Source organism: Aptenodytes patagonicus, chromosome Z (assembly GCF_965638725.1).
Source record: "Aptenodytes patagonicus chromosome Z, bAptPat1.pri.cur, whole genome shotgun sequence".
NCBI classification, from domain to species: domain Eukaryota; kingdom Metazoa; phylum Chordata; class Aves; order Sphenisciformes; family Spheniscidae; genus Aptenodytes; species Aptenodytes patagonicus.
Window position 1 is genome coordinate 16,353,950 of NC_134982.1, and position 11,897 is coordinate 16,365,846.

Genomic DNA, 11,897 nt, shown 5'->3' on the forward strand with positions numbered 1-11,897 from the left:
AAACCACTTTATTTTTTTCCCCTGCAGCTTCCCCTAAGAGAAATAATATTAGGAAAAAATAATTTCTAAATACAAAAGGTTTTATTATTCAAGTAAAAGCAGCTAGGTGTATTCAACAGTAGATCTGGACAATAAACAAAAACACAAAACTATACTTTAAAAAAATTAAATACAACCATATTTTACAGTATCCGAGTTGCAGTACATAATGTCATTAATATAGGGAACACTGTGGCAGCAGTACTTCAGTAGAGCAACTCTTGCCAGTGTCTGTCAAGCAAAGGACGTGGAAAAGACCCCAGGTTGTATTTCTCTGTAAAAACTGCTTAGATTATTAATGTAAGTTACTAGATTTTGCTAAGTTGTATTATACTATGTATATAAATAATAGTATTCTCTACACTTAAAAGCTGCATTATTAGAATGTCTAACTGAAGTTATGGGCAAAATCTCTTAGCTCCAGTCAGAAACACGTTCTTTAACTTGCTAGATAGTTTAACTTCTGTATTGAAGTATTTACATGAATCTCTAGCTGCCATCTACCAGCACAGGACTGCTAGCAGAAATTGGTTTCTGCAGGATGGCAATAAAGCTGCTTTTGCTGCCACCATGTCTATTACTTTAAAAGATGATCCCTGTCCCAAGTAGTTTATAACAGTAATATGCAGCAAGCGAAAAGGAATGAAGAGAGTTTCAGAGATCAACTCTGAAAACAAGCAAGCCAACTGCAAGAGAAATTCACAGTGGAGCACTTCATCTCAAGATAACACTTAGAGGAAGTGAAAATGCACTCTGCTGTATACACTTATTATCCCTTATACACTTATTATCCCTCATATGCAGCAAAAGGCTTTAAGTGTTGCTGAGGAAAAATATCTCAAAGGCTGCACGGCATACACACGTCAGATCCAAAGAAAATCAGACTGTCAAAAGAATGAAGTAGAAAAAGGTAAAAAGAGTAATTAACTCTACTTGTGTATAATTTACAAGGCTAGAAATATGCCAGCACATGTGCTTTCACATATTTTTTAATTGATTTTTAAAGCACAGCTATGATGAGTGATAAAAATTAAATGTAAAATATTGTCATAAGTAACAAAAATAAAAATAATAAAATAACAATATTTATATTTTTGTATTATTTATATTCCACTATGTTACGTAGTTCCTTAAAGGTCCTTAAGTAGTACTACAGAGTTATTCTGGGATTAGAAGCAAATACTCTATTTGGTCATAAACAAAAGCTGTCTGGAAAAAGTGCTAGGAATTAAACAGAAGCAACAGAAGCAGCTAGCATGTAAAAACTCAGAAACTATCAAGTCCTGCCCTACCGATTACTAAGAAGAAAATCCAATTTTTTTTTTAATTAAATGTAAAAATCAGGGGCACGTATTGATTATTTTCCAGTAACTTCACATGCATTAGAAGGATAGAAGAAAGTAATTGTCAGGTATGACTCCTCTATATAGAGGTATTAATAAATACATAAAAATTAATATATACTGATTAAACTTTTACTTAAGAACCAATTTTTTTTCATGCTTCTTCAATTGCAGTAACATACTCTACTTATTTAAATATAGGGGTTTTTTTTTAAGTAAACAGACACATTTTGGAAGAGTTCATTTAATAGCACACATCCGGTGAATACAACAGCTTTTCACTTATAAAGTTCTGCAAATTATATTTCATACACAGAAGGAACAGACCCTCTAAACTTAAGTCCAAAGAGTTAACACACAAACTATCCTTCATCTCCAAACAGGTATTGGCAGTTAGGCCTGATTCATCCCACCTAAGTTTAGGTACCTAACCTCAAGCATTTACACCAAGACTTCAGTCACTCTGTAGCCTCGCAGCCTGTGTCTGTACCAGCACGCTCACAGTGCCGGGGAACGTTCCCGGGCACCGGCACCTGAGCAGCAGCGTTACTCTCAGTTTTACAGAGTGGTCCTTGGTATGGCTGCGGCCAGCCGGCACTCTCCCAGACAGGTTGTCCACGGCCACCCTGTTCAAGAAGGCAAAAGCACCACAAAGCGGTCCTGGTACACGTATAATGTATCTGTAGGGTTAACAGTGAGCACAGGACCTCCAAATTGCAATTTAAGCTCCTAAGTGAGCTGAATTATGTCGATACCTCTTTCTCCTCACACTGTGAAGAGACCTTGAACAAGTATAGATTTGTACCTTGGCTGACTCCACTGAGTACCTAAAGTTATACAGGATGATATATAGGCATCAATTAAATTATGTTTTCTACCTAAGGAAAATATAAATATATATATATGCTTCCACAGTCTACAGTTGTTCCATGAATATTCCTTTCTGCTTCTATTTACAAAGACATACCTACATAAATATGCACACATTCAAATACAGATGGATAATACAATGTCACAATTCAGTATCCTCAAGTAACAATAATTCTAACAAAAAGACTCTCAACATTATTCAAACTCTGCGTACAGTTTAATCTACAATTCTTGCACACACACTCAGAAAACTCTGCACTAAATTACAAATTAACAATTTCAAAACTGAACTCCTGCTCTGCCAAATAATAACCAGTTGTTGGAAAATAATGTTTGCCAGAACAAAAGGAAAATAGCTAAATTAAAGATAACTGGGGATTTAAACAAAAGGAACTACTTAAAACAAACATTCTGCAAAGAACTTCCTCCTCAATGAGAGGAGACAACCAGATGCATCACCAGGAAGCAACAACTCTATCAGTAAGTGAGGAAGAACAATAAAGCTAGCAATAAAAATTGAAGACAAAAATTAACGTGTTACTTCACACGGCAGTTTACAGGAGGGTGTTAAACACTACAAAACACTCTCTGCACCTTTTTTTTTTTAATTCTGTAGAAAGGTTGAGGCCTGCAAAACAAACCATATGCTCTGACTAATAAGAGAGAAGCTGCAACATGTGCTTTTCCCAAAAAATGCAGGTAAGAAGTCTGTATTTGTTCAGAGTCTTTTCTGTATTCTGCACTCAAGAGTTACAGTTTACACATCCTTAGTCTCATTTTAGTGAGCATATCGTGTAAGGCATTCTCAAGGAAGCTAACAGCAAGGAAGTTATATATGTACACACACAATAGACAGTAATGCTAAATACTGAACAACATTAAAGAGTGATCAGGTATTTTGACTAGAAGTCATGACCAGTTTAAGCTAGCCTCTATTCATACTCTACAATCTTACTTACAGTGATAAGCCTACCTATTTTCTCTGCATTTTTGCATGATTGACCTTAGAAAACACTCAATTTAATCAAAGCTAATAATTACTGAGATTAAAAATTTACATTTTATTTGGAGGAGAACACTGGTATTGGTCATTCACTCTGAAAGAGGTAAGCAGTATATGGAATAGCTAATTATACCTGGCATGCAAATAACATCCAAGACTGATACCAAACAGTTATTTTTACCCTGCAAGGAATAGTACGAATGAGTACTTACTACATTCTCCTAGTTTCATCATAAGCATTTTCCAGTGATTTCCTCTACACTTAAAACAAAATCCAAGTCTGCAAGGCTTTCAGATCACTCTTACGGAAGAGAACATTCCCAATGTAATATATCAGCAGCCTAACAGAATTTTAGACTTTATTCTAGGAGCCAGAAATAAAAGCAAAATTTGTAGACTCCCAGATTATCTATTGAATCAATCCGTTTAATTTTCTAACTTTTAAAATACATCTTTGCTTTAAATGAGGTCAGTTAGCAGACAGAGACAGTAAGAAGACAGCACAATGACTGCCCATTTTTTTGCATCTCTCTGTACCCAAAGCATTCCACTAAAGATGAATGGACTAGTGAAACAAAATGAAAAATAAATTAAAGAAACAGAAGGAAGTTTCCCACCCACTGAGAAAGGTTCCATACCAACCACCTGTACAGTCAAATTCAAGTCTGAGGAACTACCTTCTGTATTCTAAATGCATCTGTAGTTTTAATGGGATTAATTACAGAATGGCCAAGATTGGAATGAACCTCTGGAGATCATCTAGTCCAAACACCCTGCTCAAAGCAGGTTCACCTAAAGCAGGTTGCTCAGGTTATTGTCCAGTCAGGTTCTGAGTATCAACAAGGATGGAAAGTCCACACCATCCTCTGGCCAATCTGTCATCTATCAGGTTGGCCAAGCATGATTTCTCCTTTGCTAACTGATGCCAGCTACTCCCAATAACCTTCTTGTACTTCCTGTGTTTCAAGATGGTTTCCAGAATTATTTGCTCCATCACCTTCCCAGGGACAGATTTGAGGTTGATGGGCATGTAAGTCCCTGAATCCTCCTTCCTACCTTTCATGAAGATAAGAAGTGATGTTTGCTTTCTAGCAGCCCTCAGGAACCACCCCCAGTTGTCATGACCTTTCAAATGCAGTTGAAGAATCTTTGCGATGACATCAACCAGCTCCCTCAGCACTAATGGATGCACCCCATCAGGTTGCATGAACTTGTATATGTCAGGTCTAAACATTTCATAGTCTGATCTTCCTCCACCAAAGGTAAGTCTTCCTTGCTCCAGACTTTCCCTCTGGTCTCATGGGCCTGGGGTTCCTGAAGGCAAGTCTTATCAGTAAAGACTGAGGCAAAGAAGACACTGAGTACCTCGGCCTGTTCTGCACCCTTTTTCACTAGATTCTCCACCCCATTGAGCAGAGGACCCACATTTTTCCCAGTCTTCCTTTTGCTGCTGATACAGCTGTAGAAGCTCTTCTTGTTGCCCTTCACATCCCTCACCAGATTCAACTCCAGGTGGGCTTTGGCTTTCCTAATCCCATCCCTGAACACTCAGACAGGGTCCTTATGGTCTTCCTGGGTCATATGACCCTGCTCCCACCTCTTGTACATTTCCATTTTATGTTTGGATTTTGTCAGGAGCTCCCTATACATCCACACAGAGCTCCTATCACCTTTTCTTGATTTCCTCCTCATCAGGATGAGCCATTCTTGAGCTTGGAGGAAATAACTTGAAAAAAATCCAACCAGCTCTCCTGGACACCTCTTCTCTCTAATATACCCCACTTCTCCTAGACTACTCCATAATGTAACTCAGCCTATTAAACTGCTGAAATGTTTCTGCCAAAGATAGCTTTTGGATCTTCTGGGAAACCTCTTTATTAACACTGTGTTATGTAAGTAACATCATTTTCATTGACTGAAAATTGAAAGGCAATTTCGACACAATGATCTTTGCCCTTTGCCACATTAGTTGCATCAAAACGAATTATCAAGATAAACTGAAAGCGATTTTATTACTTTAGTGCTTTCGTAACTCGTTAGTAATCAAGTGTTTATCATAACTTAAACTTGAAAGACACGGATAAATTGAACAAATACAAATGTTATAAGAACATGACAGAAAGGCTTTTCAACTTTACTTAAATAGGTATTACTCTTCTGCTCCATCTGCCAATGTATTATTTTTTTGATAACACTTAACTTAACCACTACACTAAACACACTTTTTAAAGGAGTGTGCCCCATCATCTGACACTGACACCCCACAATGTCTAGCAAGAAAGACAAACTCAGTTACAGCTTATATAGCTAAGGTATCCACAAACTACACATGTTGAAGCGATGCTGGCACATTAGCATCAAGGGAAAGAAGTCTCAACTGCTAAAACATGGAATAAGTAGCACTTCACAGCAGTTCAATTTCTTTTTTAAAATCAATTAGAAAATTAAATTAAGTAATTCTCAAAGATTGATTCCTCTAGAAAAGTGAACAGTTTCATGAAAACTGACCTATTATCTGGTCTGCTTATAGCATTTTGACATGTCCTTATTTAATTTGCTGCTGCAAAAGCTAAAGGAACGAAAGTAAAACTTTATTAATCAGTCTAATTTACACATCAAGAGACGACACGACATCAAGAGACGACACGACATCAAGAGACGACACGACATCAAGAGACGACACGACATCAAGAGACGACACGACATCAAGAGACGACACGACATCAAGAGACGACACGACATCAAGAGACGACACGACATCAAGAGACGACACGACATCAAGAGACGACACGACATCAAGAGACGACACGACATCAAGAGACGACACGACATCAAGAGACGACACGACATCAAGAGACGACACGACATCAAGAGACGACACGACATCAAGAGACGACACGACATCAAGAGACGACACGACATCAAGAGACGACACGACATCAAGAGACACAAATATTTGTTTTAATATATGTGAATCTCTATAAGCTCAGCCAAAACGCGTTCCAGTTGAAAACATGATCTTCCCAAACCAGTACCAGCTTTAAAGATGGAGATTTTTTAGTGCAATATGGAATAATAAATAAATACCATCAGAAGAGAGAGCAGTATTAACTTTCATTTAGCAAAATTGAAAAATTAAATGCAAATCAGTAAGAATTTAAACCCAATAGTGTCTCTTTTCAAAAGAAAATTAGGTATTTAGATGAGCATTTTTTGCACATCTTCAGGGTACATTGAGAAGAACTCTATCTCCACCTACTGGACCAGCTACAAACAGTAGTTGGAAAACAGCACAGGGGGACTGCAAACCCATCTATATGAATATGCAACTCAGTTATATTAAAGATACTAGTCTGACAGAAGTTTTTCTTCTCCTTGCTGTTAGCTCTCTACATGCGATATGTCTGAGGACATTATACTTCATTGTTTAATCTCACCTAAACCCGTTCTTAAGCTCTGTCCACAGCTGAAGACTACCTACCTACTAGTCAAAATACACTGCAATTGCTAACTGCTGTGTTCAAAATACTGAGGCTGAGCACATGAACTTTCATCCTTTTGGATTGTGCAGGATTTAAAGCAGTTTACAACTATCAACACAAAAAAATCTAACCTGGATTATGGTTGTTGTTTTGGTTGTTTGGGGTTTTGTTTGTTTGTTTGTTTAGTTTTGTTTTTTTAATTCCAGTGTACATGGTCACATCCATACTGGTTTCTCAAGTTGGAGAAAATGCCAGCATTGTAAGTTTCATGTAAGCAAAAACAACTCCTCTGAAATATTCTCCATTCTTTCCACCAACAGACAATATTCTGTTTCCCAAAAGACTGTGTGTATGTTTGTACATGTTCGTTTAATTGCTCCTTCCCACACATCAGCTTCCTCCACATATCTGCCTTTTCTTTCTGTTCTGACAGTGAGATCACTCATTCACAAGTCGTCTTCATAACTGCCTACTGATCAAGTTTCTAGATCAGAATTTCCTAAGCCATGTCTTCCACAATCACAGACCACAATCACAATCACTGAGATTATCAGCCTACTTCAACACCTGTTTCTGGCAGTCTCCCCATCTTTCTTCCCATCCCACAAAAAAACTAAAGCATGGATCAGAAACTGTTCTCTTCAGCACCATTTCTCTTCTGTGTCTCGGCTTAACAGGTTCATACATAACACATTACACATAACACACCACTCCTGAGTTTGCCAATGGGCAAAGGAAGCAGGCTGTACCAATTCTGACCCCCAAGAAGCCCGTTCATTACTCCTTCCCCTCAAGAAGCATTGAGACTCATTTTACAAGCACAAGTCAATCAGATCTCACTCATCCACAGAAACAGACTTAGCGCATACACAGAGACCAACAAAACCATAGTGGGGGTGTAACACCATCGCTGCCTTCCCTTACCAGAAAAATAAGCTAATGGACTAACCAAGCATAAAGGTGGTAATCACTATTCTAGCTAAGTAATAGTGGACCCGCTTATAAAATTCATCTTTCATCATATTAGTTTTGCCATGCACATTACCTCGGGGTCTCTTTTCCATAAGAAGTGAAGTAGAATTTATTACTTTCCATTATTTCCTTTATTTAGCCTCTTGCTTCTTCCCAAGCCTGTTTTCTTCCAGGATCCCCTTCTTCTCACCACTCCACAAGTAACACCAACTAAGATACCACCTCAGTTACCCTCTAGTGCTCAGTCTTTGCTTTTCTTCTGAGTTTCTTCAATGGAAGAGATACCATCCTTTTACCTAAATGCTACACAACCCAACTCAAATCTTTCTTTAACTGTTATGATGCTTTGATATTTCAGGAAACAATCTACATTAAGTACTTAATTATTGACATGAGTCTGCTTATATTGTACAAGTGTATATTCAAGAAATAGCCCGTGTAAGTCTGAAACATAATTACAGCAACTACTTTCCACCAGAGAGAACAAACATTCCTTTCAGTCTGCTTCCTCAAGTTCCCTGTAACGGTATGTTAACTATTCCACCTGTTTAAGTAATTAAACTCCCACTGTGAGTTTAGCCTCTAATCTATGTGAAATCTTTTTTAAGAGAAAGATCTGCCTGTTATGTGCCCTGACAGCACCATACTACCATAATTGCTCAAACTGTACAGAGTGTGCTAGAGTAATTGCTGGAAACTACAATTTCAAGTTAGAACTTCTGTTAAGCCTCAGACAGGAGTGTTAACACGAAAGAGTGTGATAAGCCTCCCAAAAGCTGCATTTTAATTTCTTGTTACTTGTTTCTCATGCTTTTTATAAGCCATTCAGTGTTTCTCACTAGCTCTCATAAGCACTTCTGATGAGATATAGTTCTCACTAAATTCACAAAAAAACCTTCTGTTGCTACTTATGGATGGGTTAAGCTTTTGTATTGTTTTCTAACTGAGAGATACAGGAAAACTCAGTCTCTAAGATCAACTTAAAAAACACCAAAAATGGTCTGCTGCTCAAAATAAATATGCAGCAGTGACATATACAACAGATTATTTGCTGCTGTTCAAGAGATTTATTGCACTTTACATAATACACAAAAACAAAAAAAAAAATCAAAAAAGAACACCAAAATCCACAGAGAAAGATACACAATACCCCAAGCAAAATACAAGGAAGGCAAAGGTAGAACAGAAGATAAGACAGAAATAAAAATCAATCTCTAATATATGTAAGTACAGTAAATATTAGTGATTACCAGATGTAGAATGAAAACATTCAGAAATACTTCTGTTTTCTCAAGCTTAAAACCACAATCTCTATATCCTGGAAAGGACAGAACAGACCTACCTTTCTGTAGATTTATTTCCAATGTTAAAAACAAAGATGTTAATAGACTCTTAATTTGTGTATTCTGTGTTTTCAGCTATTAATATTAATGTAACCAACTTATGCAGCTACTGCAGGCTTAAAACTGATTTAGCTTAATTTGGTTTAAATTTAAAGTCACCTTTAAAAGGCTTCAAAATTTTATTCAGGAATTCCACAACTCAGGAACACAAAAGGATGTACAGAACTGAATCACTGCCCCCCTGAACAGTGTCACCATTCGAGTGAACAGTAAAAAGAGGAAACTGTATTTAAATATTTGAACAGAAGCCTTTTCTCAAAGACATTATTTATGTATTGTTTTTTAAAATCAGACCAGACCACACACACAGTGTGTTTATTATCACATATAAACTTGCCTGCTTTAAACTTCTAAGTTGTTCTCTCCTCCATATTGCCCAGGGAACGCTTTTTTAGGATGAAATTTCTTAACACAAAAAGTTTAACAGCACAGGAGAGCATACTGACTTATTATGGAATTGTTCCTACCAGGAAAATAATGTTATATCTGGTCCGAGACAATGAATAAAGTATAGATGCTCATACAAGTAAAGTCAGGATACAGATTTAGAAGTCAAGCATTCTGAAGATTTTAAGGGGACTATTCTTGGAGCTGTTTTGTCCCCCTCCAGAGCAGATCTAGCCAAATTATGTAGTTAATATGTAATTTATAGTCCCTCTTTCCCTCCTTTAACCCTCCTCTACTCCAAAGGTGCTTTCTGCTTGAAGCATAATAGGACAACAGAACCATCTTTGCAGCATCCTTCCAAAACTGCTGAAGTCTCAAGACTCAGTACTGCTATCAGAAGATGATCAGAGCAGCTATATGAACCTGACTTTCCAAAAGCATTAGACAGATTAACAGTGCATTAGCTGCTTTGCAGTATTTGCCTAGGCACTCTACACATGCAAATAAGCTTACTCTTAATAAGAGAAAAGACACATTTACGAGAGGAGAAAGCTACCAGAGTAGCTAAAGCATTGCTTACAGTGTGGCTTATTTCCCTGTATCTTATTTACCCCTTCAACTTCCAGATCCAATCAGTTTCTCATCTCCCTCCTTCTATCATTTTTCTGTTATGTGAACACACAAAAATGAGATGGAATAGACTTCATTTCACAGCTGCCAACACCACCAAAGGGAACAATTAATTTAGTACCAGACAGTAAAGGCAGAATGAAGTGATGAGTTTTTCAAATATGAAAAGTGTGAACACAGCTGCTAGAAAATTACCTAGCATTTAGAGGAGGGATTAAAATACCATTTAGCACTTATCCAGTCAATGAAAAAGAGTAAGATAACATTAGTACCTCCTATTTTCAGCCAAACTTGCACCTTCATCCTTCAGCTGCTTACTTTTCTTTACACAGTCTTCTAAGAGAACTTCCTTTCTTCTCTTAGTTGCATGCACCCAGTTAGCATCATCATCATCAGCCAGATCCTTGTCATCCGCAGCTTCTGCTTCAAATTGCTGAGAAGTAGCTTTTGAAACTTTCTCACCAATCTTTCTCTTCCACCCAAAAGAAGCCATCTGGAGAACTAGAGAAAGACGTATTTCCAGTAGTTAGGTAATTTAACTTTTAAGTACATAGAAGAAAAAAATACACCCTCCTCATCTCGATTCTAGAACAATAATATCTAACAGACCGCCACTCCACCACACAAGTTCTGCCCATCGGCTTCACCACAGGTGTCAGTCAGGCACCTATAATTTTGAGCCCAGCTGGAAGACGTTCTCTAGCAGGAAAAAAAGAAAAAAGAAAAAAGAAAAAAGAAAAAAGAAAAAAGAAAAAAGAAAAAAGAAAAAAGAAAAAAGGCGCCAGAGTTCTGACACACCAGAAAGCCTTATAACGCTGAAGCCCACACACCAGAAACCAGACGAAAGGAAAAAGGAAACGACTCGGTCCAAGGCGAGCGACGCGCCACAGGCATGGCCACTGCCCGGCACCGCGACGGGCTGCCACGGCCACCCCGCTCCCGCCGCACAGCACTAAATGCCTTCGGCCCGGCCGCCTGCGGGGAGGCTTCCCGGCGCGGCCGCTCCTCAGCCAGCGAGGCACCCCCGGGGCGGGCGTCTCCGGCGGGGCGCGGCCGGCCGCTCACCCCGGCCGGGAGCGAGGCCCAGCACAACCGACGGGGAGGCGGCGGGAGCCGAGCAGCCAGCAGGGCTGAGGGAGACGGCATCCTGCGTCGGCTCCCCCCGGCCGCCCCGCGGAGGAGGCGCGGGCACCGCCCCGCATCCCCCCGTGGTCCGAGCCCCGGCAGGGGCCTGCGGCAGGACACCCCTACCTGCCGCTCTCCTCCGGGCACCTCTCTTCCGGCTGGAAGGTCGGCGCGACCCTTGACCCCCAGCCGGCAGGAAGCGGAAGGGCGGGGGGCAGCAGCGGGAAGGGAAGGAAGGGCGGCGCCAGGGACGACCGGGGCCGCTGGCCCCGCGGGGCATGCCGGCAGCTGTAGTCCCGGGGCGCCGCTGGGCACGCCGAGAGCCGTCGTTCCCCCCCGAGAACGGCTCCCGCCCTGGAGGCCGCGGCTCGGGGAGGGCCGGGAGGGCGCTGGGGCGTGCGGGAGTGCCGGTGAAATCCAGCTTTCGTGAGCCGGCCGGGCACCGCAGGGGAGCGCCAGCTCGGAAAAGGAGCGCCCCGGGGGCCAGCCCGTCTGCCCTGCTCCCCGCTGCACGGCGGGAGGTGCAGGACGGGTGATGAGGCTTTGAGGATTTTAAACAACGTCAGCGCGACGTGCATCACGTAGTACAGCGCAGAAGTAGTGCTTGTGCGAGTGCGGAGGGGTGACGGGGCAGTAGCACGGC

At 40.3% G+C, this 11,897-nt stretch overlaps 1 protein-coding gene across 1 annotated transcript in view; it reads right to left on the reverse strand.

Annotated features, from left to right (window-relative positions):
* Positions 1-11,435, reverse strand: part of TTC33 (tetratricopeptide repeat domain 33) — a 53,220-nt gene extending 41,785 nt beyond the window's left edge. Inside the window, exons 1-2 of the mRNA XM_076362249.1 lie at positions 11,381-11,435; positions 10,402-10,630 (exon numbers count right to left, since the gene is read on the reverse strand). Coding sequence (XP_076218364.1) covers positions 10,402-10,622 — 221 coding nt within the window. The 5' untranslated portion in view covers positions 10,623-10,630; positions 11,381-11,435. The remainder of the gene's footprint in view (positions 1-10,401; positions 10,631-11,380) is intronic.
* Positions 11,436-11,897: the final 462 nt, after the last annotated feature.